Source organism: Mesocricetus auratus, unplaced genomic scaffold (genome assembly GCF_017639785.1).
Source record: "Mesocricetus auratus isolate SY011 unplaced genomic scaffold, BCM_Maur_2.0 Super-Scaffold_100007, whole genome shotgun sequence".
Lineage (NCBI taxonomy): Eukaryota > Metazoa > Chordata > Mammalia > Rodentia > Cricetidae > Mesocricetus > Mesocricetus auratus.
Window position 1 is genome coordinate 29,012,351 of NW_024429191.1, and position 24,314 is coordinate 29,036,664.

General features: G+C 39.9%; 1 protein-coding gene and 1 pseudogene across 1 annotated transcript; both read left to right on the plus strand.

The window, feature by feature from the left end:
• Positions 1–6,017: 6,017 nt before the first annotated feature.
• Positions 6,018–6,773, plus strand: LOC106021294 (annotated as a pseudogene).
• Positions 6,774–23,374: 16,601 nt separating this feature from the next.
• LOC101834978 (olfactory receptor 2Y1-like) lies at positions 23,375–24,310 on the plus strand. Its single transcript, XM_005071881.4, has one exon. It carries the CDS (start codon positions 23,375–23,377, stop codon positions 24,308–24,310), a length of 936 nt encoding a protein of 311 aa, XP_005071938.1.
• The last annotated feature ends 4 nt before the right edge of the window (positions 24,311–24,314 follow it).

Sequence of the window (24,314 nt, forward strand, 5' to 3'; positions counted from 1 at the left end):
AGGGCAAGTTTAAGAACCATCATTTTTGAGGCTGGGGAGAAATTTCAGCTGTAAAGAGCTCTTCCTGACAACCTGGGTTTGATTCTCAGCATCTATGAGGAGGCTTACAAGCAATTGGAGCTCCAGTTCCAGAGAATCTGATGCTCTCTTCTGGTCTCCATGGGCACTGTATATATGTAGCACACAAACATACATGCAGGCAAAAAATCCATATATACATATGTATATGTATAAAATGAAAAAGATTATTATATTCTATAAAGCTCAGTAAATATCAAGAGAGATGTTGTGGAGAGATTGCAAGAATTAGAGGAATAGTGAGATAGTGTCTTCTAGAGGTGACAGGGATGCTGCATCCATTAAAACTCAACAATATGGTTGACTGAATAAGGCCTGCATAATGACAACAATAATTGACATACAAATGTACATGAAAGAAATTTCACAATTTCATGGGATAACTTTAGCCAAGCAAGTGAAAGTTTTGCGTAATAAAAACTTTGAGAAACTGAGGAAAGGAATTGAAGAAGACATCAGAAATTAGAAAGATTTCCCATGCTAATGGATCAGCTGAATTAATATTCTATAAATAGCCTTTCTACTAATAGCAGTCTACAGATTCAGTGCAATCCCGATCATAATTCCAACATAATTCTTCACAGAAATTGAAAAACAATCTTCAATTTCACATAGAAATACAAAATTCAGAATGGCTAAAACAATTCTGAATAATAAAATAATTGTCAGAGAAACCACCATCTCTAATTTCAAGTTGTATTACAGAGCTGTAATAACAAAAACAGCATTGTGTCAGCATGAAAACAGATACATTGATCAATGGAATTGACTTGATGACCCAGGCATACTTTCACACAGCTACGGATACCTGACTTTTGACAAAGAAGAAAGGGCAGCATCTTCAACAAATGGTCCTGGTCAAACTGGAGACTACATTCAGAAGAATGAAAATAGACCCATATCTGAAGGCATGGATGTAAATATATCACTAGACCCAAGATAAATGATAAATGGGTGTTTACTGGGGACAATTACACAGAAAAAATACAAAGAACCACTGGAGTGTTTCCCTGCTCTTCCTACCAGATCTGCTGACCCAACAGAAAGAGCACGCAAAGGAAAGCCATGTCTCAAGCTCCACTCTTTCTGCTTCCATCTCCTGAAGCCACACCAGTGTGGCTTCCGTTTCAGGTCCACAGACCAGATGCCTACTATTCCCCCTTTTAGTCTAAAGAAGGTCAAGTATACTCCAAGAAAAGGAAAAATAAACATACACAAATTAAAACCTACTATCGGCAAGAGCAACAATGAACAATAGATACATAAGTACCATGAGAATGGCATATAATTCTGCCTTTTGTAGAGAGTTATAAGGGCTTTGAACCATTTTACTTATTTCTCCTGACTATATCCTGCCTTATCTGATTTGTTTGCATCAGTGTAGAATGTAGGGACTCCAGAGATTGATGTTTTCCTTACAAAGCGTGAGGTGATCCTAAGGTTTTCTTTATGAATTTTATTCTCTCATTTTGGGGATAATTGTTGCTAATCATTCCCAAAAAGTTACTGCAAGCTCATTGCCAATATTCATTTTCTTTCCATAAGGAGGAAATTAACTCATTAGTTAAAGGTACTATGATTTCTGCTGAGTCCATTCCTGTCAGTTGATGAAGCCTTAATTTTCCTTTTAATATTATATCAGGAATCATTTCTATATACATTTTTCTAATTTTCTATTCTGTTTATGTGGTAGAAATATCCATTCTAATACGGTATCTTTCCTCTGCATCAAAATCCCTGAAGGGTATTCCCTAGATGATAATATTAGCAGAATACAATTTAGCCTTGGATCCACATGGTCCACATGTGCCTCTAGTATTCTTTTTTCTACCCATTTTAATTCCTTCTCAGCTTCAGATGATAATATTCTTGGACTATTTAAGTCCCTGTCTACTTTTAGTGTCTTCTTTAGATTTTTTTCAATCATGACCTTCTACTCCAATAATAGTCTATAGCTGGGAAATCTCTCCTAGCAATTTTTGAAGATGATTAAGAGTCTGATATTGATCTCACCGATCTGTACTTTTTTTTGTTTTATGAGACAGGGTTTCTCTGTATTGTTTTGGAGGCTGTCAGTCCAGCCCAGCCTCGAACTCACAGATATCCGCCTGCCTCTGCCTCCTGAGTGCTGGGATTAAAGGTGTGCGCCACCCCCGCCGGCCGATCTGTACTTTTTGTGGTTTAATTTTCTGTAGATCTATTTTATATCCCAAATAATTGATAGAATCTCCTCTTTGCATTTTTTCAGGAGCAATTTGTAATCCCCAGCAAGGCAAAACTTCCTTTACTTCCTCAAACATTTTTTCTAACGTCTTTGCCTTAGAGTCGGCTAATAATATACCATCCATATAGTGGTAAATTATAGATTGTAGAAACTGTTTACAAATATTTACAATGGTTTTTGCATGAAATATTGGCACAGAGTGGGGCTGTTTAACATTTCCTGTGGCAAGACCTTCTATTGATATCTTTTGACTGGCTGAAAATTATTGTAATTAGACACCATGAAGTCAAATTTTTCCTTGTCTCTTTCTTGTAAAGGTATACTAAAGAAACAATCTTTTAAATCAATAACTATAATAGGCCATTCTTTAGGTATCAGAGAAGGTACGTGCATTTCAGGCTGTAGAGAATCTATTGGCTGAGTTATTTTATTGATAGTTCTCAAGCCTGTATGCATTCTCCATTTTCCAGATTTCTTTTTAATAATAAGTACAGAAGAATTCCAAGGGTTTGTAGATTCTGCAATATGTCCAGCATTTGGTTGTTCTTGAACCAGCTTTTCTAGAGCCTCTAGTATCTCAGAGGTCATAGGCCATTGCCTCACCCAGACAGGTTCATCAGTTAGCTACCTTAAGGGTACGGCTTGTGGTTCCTCTGTTAGTTTGGCAGTTGTATTCTATTTTTGTATGGCCAGAATAATTGGTATCTGTTTTCTATAATGCCTTACAATATTTTTCCACAACCATGAGTTTGTTTATGGTTCATATCTGATACTGTAGGAAAGTTAATCTGAGTATAAAATTGCTGCAATAGATCATGACCCCGTAGATTTATTGCTATATCAGTCATGTGACCTCAGCCTTCCTCTTTGTCCTTCTGGCCCTATAAATTCAACCCATCTTGTTCTCTGTTTTACCTGAGATAGGATTCTAATCCCTAAGAACTGAATGTTTACCTCCTGCAGAGGCCATGTTGGAGGCCAAAATTCTTGAGTTATAATAGTAACATCTGTTCACCAAGCCTATTAGCATAGTGCTATTTGCTTGTACTCCTTTTTATTTAACTTTTTACACATTACTCTCAGTTCCCTCTCCCTCCCCCCTCCTCCTGACATCCCAATCCTCCCATCCTCCCACCCCACTCCATCCTCCCTCCACTCCCCAGGGAGGGTAAGGGCTTCCATGAGGGATTTTCAGAATCTGTCATATCCTCCTGGGCAGGGCCTAGGTCCTCCCCCATGTGTCCAGGTTGAGAGAGCATCCCTTCATGTGGAATGGGCTCCCAGAGTCTATTTGTATGTCAGGAATAAATACTGCTCTACTCTCCAAGGTCCCATAGATTGCCGATACCCAGCAATCTTTGACACTCACGTTCGGGGTGTGTGTGTGGGGGGATCAGTCACATGCTGGCCTTTCAGTCGTCAGTCTGGAGTCTATGCGTTCCCCCTTGTTTAGGTCAGCTGCCTCTGTGGGTTTTGCCACACTGATCTTGATTCCTTTGGTCATCACTCCTCTTTAAACTAGGAGTTCAATTCGTTTTTTAGCTGTGGGTGTCTGCCTCTGCTCTTGTCAGCCATGGAATGAGGGTTCTAGGATGGCATATAAGGTAGTCATCAATCTCATTATCATGGGAGGGCATTATTATTTGTACTCTTAATTTCAGTCTGTTATCATTTATAGAAGTCTGCCAAAATATGTTTTTCTGTTTCCTCCATGCATGTTTGGCTCATCCTCCAAAGCTAATCTACCATCCAGAGCAGTATGAGTTTTTACAATAGGCATTGGGTTTTTTAATTGTTCTGGGGAGGATTGTTCTCCACAGTGACTGAGAATGACTGGACCACTTTCAACACAGGGGCCTTTGAGAGCCCCCCAACCCCCAAGGAGTTTCTCAATGGTAAAGGGTTTCCTTGCTTGTCCCTGGTTGATCTACATTCATTGATCCTGTGTCAGCCTTTGCCACATATTCTATATAATCCAGAAGGTTGGAACCTTCTGTTTGAGTTATTCTTATAAGGCATTATTCCTAGAAATGCCTTGTCTACAATTTTTTCTCTGATGTCCTATTCTATCACAATTAAAGCATTTGGTATTTTGATGTCTTGTGATACCTTTGGAGAGACCTTCTTCTACCCAAGCCTCAATGTCATAATCATTAGACTCAATATTGGCTGTGTGCAGGATCCATTCATCCAATGGTGCTGATCTGATCTTTAAGGGCCAAAGCACCTTTTTGAATAGTGAATTAGCATTCTCGAGAGATTCTATGAGTATGTGCCTAGCTTCTGGGTCTGCTACCCCTATTTGAATTGCTCTAGTCAATCTTTGCAAAAATGCACTATAACATTTCTTTGGGTCTTATAACACTTTAGTATAGGACTTAATTCTTTCCCCTAGTTCTTGAATCTTATACTAAGTATTTAGAGCTGCTCTATAGCAGATGGACAATATGTGTTCATCATATGCAGCTTAAAGACCCTCACCAAGAATTTATCTTGGGGAATCTTATAACCTTTCTTTTGGCTCTGAAGTTCAAGTGCTTTGCCTCTTCCCTCCATAAACCCCACCATTCAACTTGAGATGCAGGTTCAATGACAGCTGAGATTAATTGGCCCCAATCCTTAAGGGTCACCCTATTTCTTGTTGCCTATGGCTCTACTAATTGCTTCATGTATGGTGATTGCATGCCATAAGAGGCTACTGCTTCTTTTATGCCTTTTAAAACTTTCATAAGTATTGGCTCCCAATGGCATTCAGCAAATCCTTTTGGGTGCTTTTTAGTTGCTGATTTTTCAGTGACAATAACAGGGTAAACCATACGGGATGACTTAATGACCTTTGTTAGGTCATTCCCTTACTCTAAAAGACACTGCTAATGTTGAATCATTTTCATTATCTATGATTTGTACATCCGCTTCTGGTGTATCAGCCTGAAGGTGTTCTATGGCCTAAAATCTAGTCACCATTGTTTCTTTGAGTGTTTGAATCTCCTGGACAGTATAAGTTTCTAGGGATTCATTAAATCAGTCAGTTTCTTGTTCTCTTCATTTACATATGATTCTAAAGATTTAATATTCTCATCCTTAGAGATTATCTGAATGGCATGTAAATTACCTGACAAAAATAATGTTTTGTCTGCTAGCTTGTCATTAGTCTTAGACGAGGAACAAATTTTTTCTGTTAGTATTTCAATCTTTTTTAATTTAAATTAGAAACAAGTTTGCTTCACATGTCAATCGAACAAAGGGTTTTGTTTATTTATTTGTTTGCTTGTTTTTGTAGAATTATAGGAATTCATTATACATTCTGAATAGTACTCTATTGTCTGATATATGATTGAAGTTTTTTTTCTCCCAACTGTTGGGGGTATAGAGACCAGTGGCAGAGCACTAAATCAGCATGTATAAGGTATATTTATGTGTTGTGTTACATGTAATGATTTGTGTATATTAGATCAACCTTGCCTTCCTGGGATGAAACCAGTGTGGTCTTGATGTATGGTACTCAGTTTGCAGGAATTTTCATCTTTTTCATTAATCAATACTTTTATCTATGCTCATCAGAGAAATTGGTCAATAGTTTTGTGTTGTTTCGTTTTGTTATGTCCTTGTCTGATTTTTTGTATAAGCTAATACTAGCATTGTAGAATGAGTTTGGTAATGGTTCTTCCCTTTCTATTTTGTGAAACAATATAAGAAGGCAGTGGGCTGCATGAGCATGAAGCTGAATATCTCTTTCCCTGCCCCTGGCTGTCAGAAACTCATCAAAGGGGACGATGAACACAAGCTTCGGGCATTTTTGAGAAGTGCATGGCCACAGAAGTAGCTGCTGATGTTCTGGTGAAGAGTGGAAGGGTCATGTGGTCAGAATCAGTGGTAGGAATGGCAAACAAGGCTTTCCCATGCAGCAAGGCATCTTGACTCGTGGTAGAGTGTGCCTGCTGTTGAGTAAGGGATAGTTCTGTTATAGACCAAAAACTAAGCTGGAGAGGGGAAGTGTAAGTCTGTTTGTGGATGCATTGTGGATGCCAAGATGAGTGTTCTTAACTTGGTTATTGTAAAAAAAAAAACCAACGGAGAAAAGGATATGCCTGGACTGACAAATACTACCGTACCTCGTTGGTAGAGACCTAAAAGAGCTAGAAGAATCTGAGAGTGTTTTAGTTTCTAAAGAAGGTGATGTCTGCCATTCTTTGTCAGAAGGCCCTTAAACAAAGAAGGTAAGAAGCCCAGGGCCAAAGCGCCCAAGATTCAGCGTCATGTTACTCCTCATGTCCTGCAACACAAACTCTGATATACTGCCCTGAAGAATCAACGAACAAAGAAAAACAAGAAGGAGGCTACAGAGTATTCTAAATTTCTGGCCAAGAGAGTGAAGGAAATCAAAGAAAAGCTCCAGGAACAGATTGCCAAGAGATGTAGGCTGTCCTCGCTGAGAGCTTCTACTTCTTAGTCAGAGTCCAGGCAAAAGTAAGTCTTTAAGGGTAACAAATAAATAATCATAGCTTGAAAAAGGAGAATTAATGTTAGCCATTTCCTTAAAATTTGATAGGGGCTGGAGAAATTGTTCTCCTAGTGAAGTGCCTGCTGCATAAACATGAGGACTTGAGTTCAGATCTCTGGAAGCCACAAAGCTAGGGACTGTGCATGCATCTGTAACCCTGGTACTGAGAGAGCAGAGAAAGACAGATCTCTGGAGTTGGCCAGGCTAGCCAATTGGTGAGCTCCAAGATGAGTGAGAGACCCTTGATGCATGAACTCACAGAGGTAGTAAAAACCAATTTATTAAGGGATACAATAGAAAGATAAAACTCATGAATACAGAACAAAGCAGATGTCATTGATTCTGCATCAGCTCTGCCCTGGAATCTGACTACTCCAAGCAGGAGCCAGAGCAAGAGACAGAGCACACTTCCTCTTTCAGCCTTTTCTGTCCTCACATAGCATCCCAGGCCATGCCCCAAGGCTGGTACCCCAAAGCTATTTCTTGAAAGAATTCCCACGACAGACCCTGTCTTAAATATAAAATGGAGGATGACAGAAGAAGACAACTAACATGGACTACCCCGACACATAGGCACTCACACCCACATGCACACACACACACACACACACACACACACAAATGCACACTCATGCACATATGCATGACCCTGAGCTTCTCTCTGCAGGCAGACTTAATTACTGCTTCAATAGAATTGCTTGTTTAGGGAAACTATTTAAGTTACTTATATCTTCATGGCTTAATTTGGTAAATTGTGTATATTAAGAATGTATTCATTCAACCAGTTGTTCCGGCAGGACTTGGTACAACAAGCCCTGCATGCAGGCCTGTGTTCCAGTGCCTGGAGATCGCCTGGGAACTGCACAGAGCTTCCAATCCCAGCGGGAGCCACCACCCCAGACTCCAGGACTTCTCTACCACCAATGAGACCAGGAAACTAGCAGATCCAGGGAGACCAGGGGACCAGCTGTTCCATCAGGACTCGGTACAACAAGCCCTACATAGGGACCTGTGTTCCAGTGTCTGGGGATTGCCTGGGGACTGCACAGAGCTTCCAATCCCAGCGGGAGCCAAATACCCCAGGCTCCAGATCTTCTCTCTCACCAACAAAACCAGGAAATCAGCTGATCCAGCAAAAGGTCCAGGGGACCAGGTAGGAGGCTAAGCACCCCAGATTCCTGGTCTTCTTCTCCACCCACGGGACCAGAAGGACGACAAGGAATAGAAGAACTACCAGATTATTGGACTTGCTAGCACCCACCAAAAGGGAGCTCTGGTCCCCTAACCACCAGATCAGTAAGGGGCTCTTTCTGCACCCACTAGAAGAAGAGATGGGAAAGAGTCAATACAAAAATACACTCAGCAACAGAAAAACAAATATGATACCACCAGATTCTAGGGTCTCCACACCAGCAAGACTCCAACATTCCAATGCAAATGAAGCAGAAGAGAATGACCTTAAAACCACTTTCATGAAAATGATAGAGGCCCTAAAAGAGGATATAGGAAAATCCCTCAAAGAAATGGATGAAAAAACAAACCAATAAATGCAAGAAATGGAAGAAAAAACAAACCAAAAAATGCAAGATATGGAAGAAAAAGCAAACCAAAAAAGGCAGGAAATGGAAGAAAAAAAAACAAACCAAAAAATACAAGAACTGGAAGAAAAAGCAAACCAAAAAATGCAAGAAATGGAAGAAAAAGCAAACCAAAAAATGCAAGAAATGGAAGAAAGAACAAACCAAAAAATTCATAAAAGGCAACAAATGGACGAAAAGATAAACAGAAAATTGCAAGAAACAATGCAAGCAGTGCAAGGCTTAAAAACTGAAATAGAGACAATACAAAAAACCCAATCTGAAGAAAGGCAGGAAATAGAAAAGCTGGGCAAATGGTAAGGTACTACAGATACAAGCATTACCAACGGAATACAAGAGATGGAAGAGAGAATCTCAGGTGTTGAAGATACACTAGGAGAAATGGATTCATCAACCAAAGAAAATCTTAAGTCCAACTAATCCTTAACACAAAACATCCAGGAAATATGGGACACCATGAAAAGACCAAACCTAAGAATAATAGGTATAGAAGAAGGAGAAGAAAACCACCTCAAAGGGGCAGAAAATATATTCAACAAAATCATAGAAGAAAACTTTCCCAACCTTAAGAAAGACATGCCAATGAAGGTACAAGAAACTTACAGAACACCAAATAGAGTGGATCACAAAAAAGTCCTCTCGCCACATAATAATCAAGACCCCAAATATACAGAATAAAGAAAGAATATTAAGAGCAGCTAAGGAAAAAGGCCAAGTAACATATAAAGGAGGACCTATCAGAATTACACCTGACTTCCCCATGGAAACTCTGAAAGCCAGAAGGTCCTGGATAGATATTCTACCAACACTATGAGACCATGGATGCCAGCTTAGACTACTATACCCCGCAAAGCTCTCAATCACTGTAGATGGAGAAAACAAGATATTCCATGATAAAACTAGATTCAAGCAATACATATCCACTAACCCAGCCCTACAGATAGTTTTGAAAGGAAAAATCCAACCCAAGGAGGTTAGCTACAACCAGAAAAACATAGGCATTAGAGAATCCCTCTCTACCAACAGCCAAAAGAACAAAGGGGTGAAATTCCACACATAATTCCACCAACAACAACCATTCCAAATCAAAGAAGAATGAGCGATCAATGGTCATTAATATCCCTCAACATTAATGGCCTTAACTCACCCATAAAAAGACACAGGCTAGCAGAATGGATTTGAAGACAGAACCCATCCTTCTGCTGCATACAAGAAACACACCTCACCCTCAAAGACAGACATTACCTGAGAGTTAAAGGTTGGGAAAAATTTTTCCAATCAAATGGGCCCAAGAAACAAGCAGGGGTAGCAATCCTAATATCTAACAAATTAGACTTTAAAATAAAAATAATCAAAAGAGATGAAGGAGGTCATTACATACTCATCACAGGCGAAATCCACCAAGATGAAGTGTCTATCCTGAACATCTATGCCCCAAATACAAAGGCATCCACATTCGTAAAAGAAACATTACTAAAACTTAAATCACATATAAAGCACCACACACTTATAGTGGGAGATTTCAACACAACACTCTCACCACTAGACAGGAATACCAGACAGAAACTCAACAAAGAAGCAAAGGCTCTAATAGAAGTAATGGCCCAACTGGGATTAACAGACATCTATAAAACATTTCATCCACATAAAAAAGAATATACCTTCTTCTCACTACCACATGGAACCTTCTCAAAAATTGACTACATACTTGGCAACATATCCAACCTCAGCAGCTTCAAAAAAATTGGAATAACTCCATGCATCTTATCAGACCACCATGCTTTAAAATTAGAATTCAACAACAACACAAATTGCAGAAAACCTGCAAACTCATGGAAACTGAATAATGCACAGGTGTTGAAGATACACTAGGAACTGCACCATTCCTGGGTCAAAGAAGAAATAAAAAAAGAAATTAAAAACTTCCTAGCATTCAATGAGAATGAAGACACAACATACCCAAACCTATGGGACACTTTGAAAGCTGTGCTATGGGGGAAGTTCATAGCACTTAGTGCCCACATGAAGAAACTGGAGAATAGTTATACTAGAGAATTAACATCACAGCTGAAAGCTCTAGAACACAAAGAAGCAAACTCCTCCAGGAGGAGTAGACACCAGGAAATAATCAAATTGAGGGCTGAAATCAATAAAGTAGAACCTAGGGAAACAATACAAAGAATCAATGCAACGAAGAGTTGGTTCTTTGAGAAAATCAACAAGATAGACAAACCCTTGTCCAAACTTACCAAACAGCAGAGAGTGAACATGCAAATTAACAAAATCAGAAATGAAAAGAGGGACATAACAACGGACTCCAAGGAAATTCAGAGAATCATCAGGTCATACTTTGAAAACTTGTACTCCACAAAATTCGAAAATTTAAAGGAAATGGATGACTTCCTGGATAGCTATCACTTGCCAAAATTAAATCAAGAACAGATAAGCAATTTAAATAGACCTATATCCCCTATGGAAATAGAAGCAGTCATCAAAAGTCTCGCAACCAAAAAAAAAAAAAAAAAGCCCAGGTCCAGATGGCCTCAGTGCAGAATTCTACCGGAAATTCAAAGAAAAGCTTACACCAATTCTTCTCAAAGTACTCCATGCAATAGAAGCAGAAGGGTCTTTGCCAAACTCTTTCTACGAGGCTTCAATAACCTTGATCCCCAAGCCACACAAAGACACAACTAAGAAAGAGAACTTCAGACCAATATCCCTCATGAGCACTGATGCAAAAATAATAAAATACTGGCAAATCAGATCCAGGAACACATCAAAACAATCATTCACCACGATCAAGTAGGTTTCATACCAGGGATGCAGGGATGGTTCAACATAGAAAAATCCATAAACGTAATCCACCATATAAACAAGCTGAAAAACAAAAATCACATGAGCATCTCACTAGATGCTGAAAAAGCCTTTGACAAAATCCAACACCCCTTCATGATAAAGGTCTTGGAGAGATCTGGGATAACAAAAACATACTTAAACATAATAAAAGATATATACAGTAAACCAAGAGCCAACATCAAACTAAATGGACAGAAACTCAACACAATTCCTCTAAAATCAGGAACATGACAAGGATGTCCACTCTCTCCATACCTTTTCAACATTGTACTTGAAGTTCTAGCCATTGCCATATGACAGCAAAAGGGGATCAAGGGGATACAAATTGGGAAGGAAGAGGTCAAACTTTCACTGTTTGCAGATGATATTATGATAGTTTACATAAATGACCCAAAGAACTCTACCAGGGAACTCTTACAGCTGATTAACACCTTCAGCAAAGTGGCAGGCTACAAAATCAACTCAAGAAAATCAGTAGCCCTACTATATACAGACGATAAAAGGGCTGAGAAAGAAATTAGAGAAACATCACCCTTTACAATTGCCACAAACAACATAAAATACCTTGGGGTAATGCTAACCAAACAAGTGAAAGACCTGTATCGCAAGAACTTTGACTCTTTAAAGAAAGAAATTAAAGAAGCCCTCAGAAAATGGAAAGATCTCCCATGCTCTTGGATATATAGGATCAATGTAGTAAAAATGGCAATCCTGCCAAAAGCAAACTACAGATTCAATGCAATCCCCATTAAAATCCCAGCACAATTCTTCACAGACCTTGAAAGAACAATAATCAATTTTGTATGGAAAAACAAAAGACCTAGGATAGCCAAAACAACCCTGTTCAACAAGGCAACGTCAGGAGGCATTACCATCCCTGACTTCAAGCTCTATTATAGAGCTATAGTCCTGAAAACAGCTTGGTATTGGCACAAAAATAGACAGGTAGACCAATGGAATCGAATTGAAAACCGTGATATTAACCCACACACGTATGAACATCTGATCTTTGACAAAGAAGCTAAAAATATACAATGGAATAAAGAAAGCATCTTCAATAAATGGTGCTGGCATAACTGGAGGCTGGCATGTAGAAGAATGCGGATCGATCCATGTTTATCACCATGCACAAAACTTAAGTCCAAATGGATCAAAGACCTCAACATAAATCCAGCCTCACTGAATCTCTTAGAAGAGAAAGTGGGTGGTACCCTTGAACAAATTGGTACAGGAGACAGCTTCCTGAACATAACACCAGTAGCACAGACAGTGAGATCAACAATTAATAAATGGGACCTCCTGAAACTGAGAAGCTTCTGTAAGGCAAAGGACACAGTCAGCAAGACAAAAAGGCAGCCCACAGAATGGGAAAAAATATTCACTAATCCCACATCTGACAGAGGGTTGATCTCCAAAATTTACAAAGAACTCAAGAAGCAAATGTCCAAAACACCAAAGGATCCAATTAAAAAGTGGGATGCAGAACTAAATAGAGAATTTTTAATAGAGGAGTCTAAGATGGCTGAGAGGCACTTGAGAAAGTGCTCAACATCCTTAGCCATTCGGAAAATACAAATCAAAACAACTCTGAGATACCATCTCACTCCTGTCAGAATGGCTAAAATCAAAAACACCAATGACAATTTATGCTGGAGAGGATGTGGTGAAAGGGGAACACTCCTCCATTGCTGGTGGGAGTGCCAACTGGTTCAGCCACTTTGGAAATCAGTATGGAGATTCCTCAGAAAAATGGGAATAAACCTACCACAAGACCCAGCAACTCCACTCTTAGGCATATATCCAAAAGATACCCATTCAAACAACAAGGATGTCTGTTCCACTATGTTCATAGCAGCATTATTTGTAATAGCCAGAACTTGGAAGAAACCTAGATGCCCCTCAACCAAAGAGTGGATAGAGAAAATGTGGTACATTTACACAATGGAGTACTATTCAGCAGAAAAAAACAATGGAATCCTGAGATTTGCAGGCAAATGGATGACACTAGAAGAAACCATCCTGAGTGAGGTAACGCAGTCACAAAAAGAGAAACATGGCATGTACTCTCTCATATATGGATTTTAGACATAGATCTGGGGAGTGCCAGCCTATAAACCCATGGCCAGAGAATCTGGGAAACAGAACCTTCATTCAGCGGCTGATGGAAGAAGAGGCAGACTTCCACGGCTAAGAACTGAGCTGAACTCAAGAAAACCAGTGACAGAGAGGGAGGACTGATGACCAAAGGGATTAAGACTGGGCTGGTTTAACCCCCAGAAACAGCTGACCTGACAAGGGTTAACTCTTGAATCCCAGGCTGATCCCTGGGAATCCAGCATGGGACTGATCAAGACCCCCTGAATGTGGGTGTCAGTGACAAGGCCTAGGTAATCTATTGAGCCTTGGGCAGTAGATCAGTATTCATCCCGAATATACACATGGACTTTGGACTCCCATCCAACAATGTGAGATGCACTCTCACCCTGAACTCTTGAGGGAGTGTCTAGGCCCTGCCCTGGATGAAATGACAGACTGTGGACACCCCCATGGAGGGCCTCACCCTCCCTGGGAAAATGAGGGGATATTGGGGGGTTTGGGGGGAGGGCACGGGAGGAGGGGAGGGAAAGGGAGAGGGACCTGGAACTGACTTGTGAAGCAACCTTGTTTCTAATCTAAATTTAAACTTAAAAATAAATAATAAAAAATCAAAAAAGAAAGAAAGAAAACAATCTGAAAAAGATACATACTGAATAATGTCCAACCACAAGATGTTTGAAAAAATAAAAGTTATGGGCATGAATGTCAAAGCAAAGGGTTTTAGGACAATGATATTACTGTGTGATAGTGTATTATCAATAACAGTATCTCTCCATATAAAAAAGAATGTATTCATTTCTTTGGATTTTCAAGCTTTTGGAAATACAACTGCTTTTAATTAGTATGTTGATTGCCATCCTTTGACTCAACATGTTGTTGCCAGTAAGTTCTATTTCTTAGAGATAACAGAACTCTCTTACCATTGCATGCACTTTTCTATCTTCTTTATGTCTTAAATGGGTTTTCTTATTTCATTCATGTGCATATTTAAATGCTTTATGGACTTGTTGTATAAAGTAAGACTCTGAAATGTCTTGCTGGCATTTCCACTGTCTCATTATCTTTGGTTTTTGCTACTGGAGATGTATGAGCTCATGGGTTGGTTGTAATAGCTTTTCTTCCCACATCTTTTGTGTGTCTTTGTTGTGTTTCGTTATCTGTTGGGGTGCATTGTCTTCCTGTTTCTCCCACTTTCCCCCACTGTTTGTGTTTGTTTTGCATATGTCCCATTGAGCTATCTCCACTTGACTTTATGTTCCCCACTACCACTTAGGGGGAAGCTGACTATAGTAACAGACACAATGATTTGACAGCAGTCTCTGTGTTGACTTGGATTGGAAAACAGAATGTATTTCACTAGTGTCCCTGAACACTTCCAGAAACAATGCCATGGGGTGCTGCTTTCGGAAAATGTATTTTTATACATTTTTAGGCATCAATAAAGAGATAGTAAAAGGAAGAAAATGTGTGTGGGGAAGTAAAGTGTGGATGTTCAGTGAAGAATATGGGCTAGAGGTAACAGAAATAACAGAGAAAGTGTTGTACAGTAGAGTCAAAGAAAGAAAGGACAATCATAAGGGCTACTCAGGTGAGATGCAGAATAAAATATAATGAACAATACAGGCACAAAGAATGTAGAAAAATGTAATAAATTAAATGAAAGTGTATTCGCTATTTTTTCTGGGTGCTGTGATAACATACCGTGACGTCTATTTAAAAGAGGAAGGTTTTATTTTGGGCCATAGTATGAGGGTATAATCCATCATGGTGGCAGGAGCATAAGGTGGTTGGTAAAACTCCATCTACCGTCAAGGAACAGGGAGTGATAAATGCCAGTAATTGAGTTTGCTTTTGACATTGTTTTATCACAGGGTCTGATGCATGTTAGCACCATCTGAGGTTCAGCTGCTATTTTTCTTCCATAAGTCAGTAAAAGTCTCTTCTTGCTCATATAAACACTCTTATAACTGCAAGTATTTTGTGCCATTTACACTGTTGCCCAGCAAGCAAGATCCAGTAGAGCAATAATATTTCAACTACTTCGAATGCTTCCCTTCATGGCTTTATGCTCTTTGGGTGACAGGAATGATCATTGCACTTGTCATCTTGATTCTAGTGATCTCAGATGATGCCTGTCTTCTTAGACTGTGAGCCTCCTTGGAGTCAGACACTGTATTTCCCACTGAATAGATGTTGATGGTTCAATAACAGTATGGGCCCTGGAACAAATATCAGTCTCACATTACACACCCCAAATGCATTGCTACTAACCTTCAAACAGCGGTACATTATAGTTCCCACTAACATTATTTTACTGGTGAGGAAGCCAAGGCTGACACATGTCAAGAAAGCTTCTGAGTACTGAGAAGTTTGTAATAGGATATCAAATTTTCTCAGTGGTTGCAGATTAATGTTAATTGTTAGTTTTATTCCCACACTGTGTAAAACAGCTTAACTGTTCAATAAATACCTCTGGAATACACTGAAAAAATAAACTTTAAAAAACTTACAGGGATTAAAGTAAGATAAAATAAACACTAAAACATTAAGCATTATATGAGACCTAAATACAAATCATCAACCTTTACAAGTAACTAGATAATTGGATCAATGATAAACACACATGAGAACATAAGCATTGTGTGAATATTCCAGTAAGGGAAAAAACTCTCAGTGTGTGTTATAGGTGAGCCTGACTGCTGAAGACCTAGCTGTCAAGATGGGGATTGGAACAGAGAAATCATGAAAAACCCAAGCAGAGTCATAGAAGCAATTACAGAATTGTGTTCTGGAGATTCTGACTCCATCAGCTTGATTTGGTCAGTGTGTGGGGAGCAGAGAAAACTAAGGACTGTGAGGCAGATCTTGGGGACCCAGACAGTCAGTGATAATCACCACATTGGAACTCACAGGTCTCCACAGTCACACTTAGAAAATAATTCTTAGATAGGAGCCCCTTGATTCATTATAATTGCCATATTGAGGCTCAGAGATCTCCAAGGCCACACTTGATAAACATTTTTCTCCCATGGAACTTCTCAGTGGATTATAATTGCCACAACAGGGCCCAAAGGTCTCTAGAGCCACACTTTGCAAACAACAATTTTATGTTGCTATTATAGTGTAGGCAACATCCTCAGGGAATGTTGTGCCAAATCTTAAGTGTGGTGAGGTGGCTTGACAACATGGCAGCTCCTTCCTGTTCTCAGTAGGTTATGGCAGGTATAGGGTATACAGGGAGATTGCTGCTACCTTCTAAGTCAAGACTCCCAGTAACCTTTCTGCTGAGATAGAAGGTATGTGATCAGGATTTCTCACAGGAACAAAAGAAATCAGGACCAAGAAAGACACATCTTCCTTGAACATCTCTAGTTATAGACAGTACCAATTTGGTCCTCCTATTGACGTTGAAGCCAATAGAGTCAAGGGTGGTAATGGAGTAGTTATCTTTCCTGGTGCTGTGGGTTAGTGCTAACTGAATAGGCTCCTTTATCTTCAAAGTAAAAAACTAGAAAATCAATATTCTGTTATGCAGTTTGGCATTGGTTCTACTGTTGTTAGTTACTTCATTGATGCATAGAAGAGTAAAGATTTGCAAAATGTTTTGCTACTGATATTTTTTTCTATCATCCACACATCTGTCCACCTACCCAATGATACACATCACATCCAAAACATTCTCACTCACATCTCTTTGTCTACAACTGTATAAGGTTAGGAGAAGAAATATCCCTTAATAAAGTATGAATGCTGATTCAGAATCCTTTTTAACTCCTTTTTGAAATTCAACTCCAGAATAGCCACTAATATGCAAAGTAAAACTGTAGACTCAGAGCTAGGAGACAAAGACTAGAGGTGTGGTCACAGGTGCTGATGATAAATCAGCACTGACTTGTAGCAAGAATGTGCTGTGGAAGTAAACCCATTCTAGATTGTGTGGATGTTCCCTGTGTAGCGTTCCGGGGAAACAGGCACCTTGTTAAGTAATTCAGACTTTGAATGCCCACTGAAGTGAGTTGTTCCAAACCTTGGTTATCTTGATTTTATATTAAAAATGTTGTGCATTTTGGCTGCTTAGGAATCTTGAGAATAATACTCAAAGCTTGTGGGATAGATTAGGGTAACTGTCTGATGGGAGGGATGGTACCCATAGCAGAGGAAGAGTGAGTCAGTAGAAATGGTAGAGATGGAAAATGCATATGAGAATGCTTGGGTGCCTGGGAGGTTTGATAGGGAGGGAGTTCATCTCCCAAAAACTGAGAGAGCTACATATGTATGCTTAATGAACCGAAGTGAAGTTAGATCAAATTTTATGATACATAATAAATCAATGAATACGACTAGAAGGAACTTAATGATCTCTCTGTCTTTGCTCAAATGAAATATGCTATTATCTCTTAAACATTGTTCCACTATGGCCTGATGACATAATTAAGTTAGTGGAGTAATGTAGAAAATGAAAGATTAAATGTTATTGGACAGATTTAAACATGCTTTCTGATGAAGAGAGTTGTTAGGGAGATCATGCATGGACAGATGCTTGCACAATTCAGGAAGAAACTCAGACCTGAGCACAGATGGTCATCAACAGGTATCAAAATGTTTTATGTTTTCCAAAGAGGTCAGGGGTAGGGAATAAGCTTTCAACGTTAACCTATGTTAGGGAAATAGATATGGAAAAGGTCTAGTGTATGCTTCTAAACATTATACTTAATTCAACCATGTTTTTTACACCATCCCTAAATTTCGCCTTCCATGCTCATTAAGAACCCACTTGAAATATTGAAAGAATGAATGAAATGAATGTTTGGGGCATTAGAAAAGGGAGTGGAAATTGCCCATGTGTCATCTTCTCTTGTGGAATATGGGTCCCACTAGTACTTTCATGCCCTGATCTTTTTCCTAAGAAGGTCTGTGTTCACCTGTGTGCACTTTCATGGGGCATTCCCACACCTCACATGTATGTGTTCCAGGTTCTCTGCATTTCCTAATCCCTGAGCCAGCGTGACTGGGGTCAAAGCCTACCTGGGTATGGCATGTAAGATTAAGAATAATGTGTGGGGCTTCCCAGATGCCCATTCTTGGACTCACACACAGAAGAACTTTCTGTTGTTCTTAAAGATAGAAAGAGCTCCCAGGAGAGTTTCCATTTTGAATTCCCGGATGTGAGCATGTAGAAACAGTCTCAGTAACTGCCCTGAGAAAGAGTGGAAGAAAGTTCTTTGAGGGATGAGGGAGGTCCCATAACCACATTCGATGGTATATAAGTTATAGATTCGAGTACAGTGCATGGACAAGAAGGTAACTTGTGCTAAACATAGTTACTACCATCAGTGTTGGGACAGTATTAATGTGACACTTCAGGTGGATATAGCTGTTTGGTTATGTAGATTGACCTGTTGTCAACAGAGCCATAGGGTTTATGAAGCAGCACACATCCGTAAAGGAAGTGGCTCACTTAAAGCATTGAAGTAGGGAATTAAAGGTCTTCATTAGGCAGATGAAAGTCAATATGACAAAGTAGAATGGAAGAAGACATGGCCTTTGATGCTACACAGGATCTCTTCAAACACCAGATCACAAAGGAGAAAAAGATCAGTTCCCAGGAGTAAGGAATCCTTCCTCATCAAACATTCTGGACAAGACAGAAATTACTGCACAGTTCTGTACCATCCTAAGGACCTGTTAATGTACTTAAGCAGGTGAGTGACTCCAGTCTCAGAAGTATGCTGAGAGCAATTATATTAGGCACTAAAACCGCAAACCTGAATAAGAGAAATCAGTTTACTAATGTGATTTTAGCCAGGGAAACCATAGACTTTACAATTCTCCAGAATATGGTGCATGGGACGGAGTGAAATTAAATTAAGGGCATTAGCAAGAAAATGATGTAGATGAGGGGTAGTGGAGTAAAAAAATAGAAGTCCCCATTAGTAGAACTGGGGAGTAAGAGGTGGGGTGATTAAAACACAGAAAGGCTGTGGTTTGAGGTTCTGTATAGAGGAGTTATGGAAATGATAAAGCATACGAATAGCTTCTTTTTGGGTTCTTTAACTTGAGACTCTGACTTCAGCCTTGACCACAGAATCCAGGAGAGTGTCAAGTTAAAGAGCCCAGGAAGAAACCGTGCTGGTGCTGAGTGCGACACTATGAAAAGCAGTTGTCTGCTGTGGCTGTGCTCGCTTAGAAGCTATACCTAATTGTGTGAAATGATCAGATGTTGATCACACTTAGTTTTGTGGCTTGTGGACTGAACAAGTTCTTCTCATTTGCTCCGGAAACCCTATATCTCAATGTGTTTACCCAGAAGTGCCTACTGCTTCACTGAGATACACATTGTAGGAACGAAAAACATAGGGGACCTGGAACTTTGCAGAGCAGTGTTACTGATTCCAGGTCTTGCTCAGTAGGGAACCATGCTATGAGAGGGAGGAGACTGCAGAAATAAATGCCTAGATCTGAGTTCAAAGTTCTCAACCCCGTTGCTAGCAAACCACATGGAGCAGGTAGGGCATTCTAGAAGCTGGGCTAACAAACTCCACAGTCATGCCCACATGATGAGGCATGAATGCTTCTTGCCACAGTGATGAGGCCATTAGCCACCGTGCCTGCACAAACCAAACTGTGGTCAAAATTTCTTGATGTTTCTGTGTCCAACTCCCATCCCCTCTCCATGATTGCCTCTCGATGCTGTCTTCTACCTAGATACCTGTGGGATTCTCTGACTTCCAATTGTTTAGTATTTTTAGGCCCTCAAAGCAGCTCAATCTCACATAGGTCCCTTCTAACGACAGTGCTTGCTTAAAGTACTCTGAGATTGAGAGTGATCAAATGGACTTGGTTTCTAGTGCTAGCTTGCTATCCACGAGCAGTCGTTATCATCACACCTCCCACCCACCCCGTGCATTTGCTAAGAGGAACTAAGAGGTTTTCCTCTGGCTAAAACCAAGAGCATGTTTTCACCAGAGCTAGCTGGCTTGCCTGCTACATGAGACCTTCTCTACCATCACCAACACACCCTTTCCCTGCACTGCCACTAGGCGGCACTAGAGCAGTGGGATGTTCTGTACTTTGCACTGTGTGGTTTTTGTTTGTTTGTTTCTTTACATCTTAGCTTCTCTGTTGGCTTACATGACTCCTAATGGTTTTCCTACATCTCTCATTGGAATCAAGACAGTTCTTCAGTATTCTAACTCTTCAGATTCCTGACCACATAGAGAATTTACAAACCACTGTCTCACCTTTTTCTACTTATTAAATAAGTGACTATCAAAATTTCATTGTTCCCTCTAGTCCATATTTGGACAATGCAGTAGTAAGACTAAATTTGGTTTTCCCTCTTCAACACACTTATTGACAATGGTAGCCACTAATTGACCTATGATCCAAGTTTCATTATATTCAGGTCCTTTTGAGTTATGATTTCAGAATTTTTCATGTTCTTGAGTTTTCATTCATTTGAAAATCATCAGTGTGCCTGAATGTTGTTTATAAATAGCAATAAAAGTATAAACCATTGATTGCTAAAAATTCTTGTGTGACTAAACTCTGTGTGGGACAGTTGTATCACTTATTTCCTGTCTCATTAAAAAAATGAACATTTCTGGGCAACTTACATATACCAGACTTGGAGTCATGGTATATAATGGATCTATTACTTGATTTAATAACTTTTGTTGGGAGCCTTCCATGCCTTGGGAACAGTGCTGGACCATGGATGAGACACTGAAAAAAAAAAGTAGATCCAGTTGGATAGTACTTCCAGAAGAGTAGAATTGTCAGAGAGTGTTTAAAGTGTAACATGTTTTTGTCATTTAAGAATGTGACAGAGATAATATTTTTACTTATTCAGGGATATATCCCTTCCTATTTTTAGAAGTTATGGAACTATATAAATTATATGACTTTAAAGTAAAAAAATGCCTGAATCTGGAGGCTGCTTGGAGAATAATAATTTTTCTTTTTACATTTCATTCTGGATATCTTATAATGACCAAACAAAGATGTCTGTAATTTTCTGTAGATTCCATTCTATTTATCTACGACCTAGAATGACAAAAGAGCTTGCATAACCACCACACCACTATGATTATTTCAAAAGCAGGGAAGAACTTTCCAGATCCTAACTTTGCTTTCTAGTGTGCACAAATCTTAATATCCATTCCAAGTTTCAATTTGACTTTTGTATCAGTTTAAGGCACAGATCGTCTTGTGTGAGATGTGTCATGCCATGTGAAAGAAAGACAAGCAGTCATCAGGTTGCACTTTGAAGGGGAAAGACAGTATGCAATCTTAGCTTCACCCCAAAATGAATTATAATGATGCAGACTCAACAGTCATTGGATTAAAGTAATAGGTTTCAGCATGGGGAAAAAAGAATGTATCAGAAAAATTAACCTCCATCGAGATCTTGTGAACAAGATTTTTGTTGGTTAAGTGATCTGAGATTCCTGGAACAGGTGACAGATAAGTGACAAAGGCAACACACAGGGTCTGACTACAGAGTTTGTTACATATGTGTGTCAAAGGTGGCCATTCAAATCCATCTTAGGTATGCTCACTAAGCTACCTGTCCACTAACATTTGTCTTTATCATTCACCTTTGAAGCATGGAACCTGGATACCTTCCTGGAAACATTGACTCAGCACTGTGGCATTGATGACCTCCCACTGCAGCAGACCTAACACAGAGGGAAACATGCCAGCATCCCCACACTGTTCACAGTGTACACAGGTGAAACTCCAGTTGACTTCCATGTTCTTGTCTTAGCTCCCGATTAACTTTCTTATGTCTTATTTTGATTTTTACCACAGAAATATCAACACTGAAAGCAACTGTTAAGCATTTCCTAAGGCTACAATTTACTAAATGCATTTGTAGTGTAATCTCCTGAGTTCTTAGTTGACCTGGATTTTTAAGAGATTGAAATGAAGGGTCAAAATTTTAACTTTGACATCTACTGCAAGCCATGAATGAAAATAATATTAATTTGACAACCTCTTACATACCAAAAAGAAGAACATTAGTATTTGAAAACTCACTGTGTCTTCTGTCACCCAGCATCTCGCAGCTCAGAGAGAGGCACAGGTAGAAAAAAGACTCGTCTTGCATGACAAACACTAGAGCACAATCATATGAAGAGTTTCGTCTAGAGAAGAGAAAATAACTCTTCTTGGGAAGGCCAGGGATGGGTTTACGAGTTGGATTTTTTAAGTGAAACATATTTGATAAATAGTGACTTGCAATAAAAAATTGTTGTGAAACATTCTCCCCCAAATGACTCTGAAATTTTCTCAGTCCTTTGCAACAGATGCTGCTGATGGTGGGAGCCTTCCAGGGCTGGCACGCTGACAGCTCCCGGAGCTGAAGGAAACAGATGAGTGCTCAGAGGATGAACTTATGATACCAGCCTTGTTAGTCCTGGGTCCCAATCTGCAGCAATACTCCACCTTCTAGGAAAAGAAGAGGAACAACCAAAACCAACAAAAGAAGCAGAAACATGAATGCTACACTTTGCACACTCTGTTTTATCGCTTTGTTTTTAGCTTTTGGAGAACAATGAGGGAAGTTGAATCTAGCAAATTGCACATGCTAGATAAATGCTGTATTAGTCAGCCGCACCCTGAGGTCCACAATAGATCCTAAAGGCAGTCTCTGTGTTATTGCATGTGGACATTAACCTCATGCTGTAAGGGAGGTGATGGATACCTGGGCTTTTAAAGTTTAGACAAGGAAGCCTGGCCAATGACGCCAAAGGAATCCTTCAAAATGCTTGAGCAGTAAGAATAAAATCAGAGAACATCTAAAATGAGAGTTCAAACACAACCCACTCTACCCTAACCTAGTGATATCCTATATAAAGAAGAAAGGAGAAATAGTACTGGAAAAGTTGAATTGGGTAGTAAAACAGAGAATGTGATACATAATTCTGGAGTGTTGAGGGAATTGTGGGGATGTTTTAACACAAACTGCTCGTAGGAGGCTCTGCATGAATGTTCACTCTGTCCAACTGAAAGGCGATGGGAGTTTTCAATGCCAGTTTAGGGAAGGACTTCATATTGGTAGGTTTCTCAGATTTCCCCCAACTGGAGGTTTTCCTCTTTGTTTTTATTCTAGTCTTTTATTTACTAACTCTCTTTGGCAACACCACCATCATTGTTCTCTCAAGGCTGGACCTCAGATTGCACACACCCATGTACTTTTTCCTCTCTCACCTCTCTTTCCTGGACCTCTGCTATACTACAAGCACCGTGCCTCAACTTCTCATTAACCTCTGTGGGTTGGACAGGACCATCAGCTATGGAGGGTGTGTGGCTCAGCTCCTCATTTTCCTGGCCTTGGTCTCCACTGAGTGTCTGCTCTTGGGGGTCATGGCCTTCGACCGCTACGCTGCTGTGTGCCGTCCACTCCACTATACCGCCATCATGCACCCTCAGCTGTGTCAGACACTGGCCATCTCCTCCTGGGTATCTGGCCTTGTGAACTCTGTGATCCAGACAGGACTGGTTATGGCCATGCCCCTCTGTAGCCATCGACTGAATCACTTCTTCTGTGAGATGCCCATATTCCTGAAGCTGGCTTGTGAAGACACTAATGGAACAGAGGTCAAGATGTTTGTGGCTCGGACAATAATCCTGATATTCCCTGCAGCACTGATTTTAGGCTCCTATGGACACATTGCTAGGGCAATCCTGAGAATCAAGTCAATGGCTGGACGCAGAAAGGCTTTTGGGACATGTGGGTCCCACCTCATTGTGGTCTCTCTGTTTTATGGCTCAGGCATATACACATACCTCCAACCCATTCACCGGTATTCAGAGAACGAGGGAAAATTTGTTGCCGTGTTTTATACTATCCTCACCCCCATTCTCAACCCTTTAATATACACTCTGAGGAACAAGGATGTGAAAGGGGCTCTGTGGAAGGTACTTGGGAAAGGCACAGATGTAGTGTAAGAGG

What these genes read in the sequence shown, in the direction of transcription:
- LOC101834978 (XM_005071881.4), top strand. Translation starts at nt 23,375, where the DNA reads ATGGGAGTTTTCAATGCCAGTTTAGGGAAGGACTTCATATTGGTAGGT.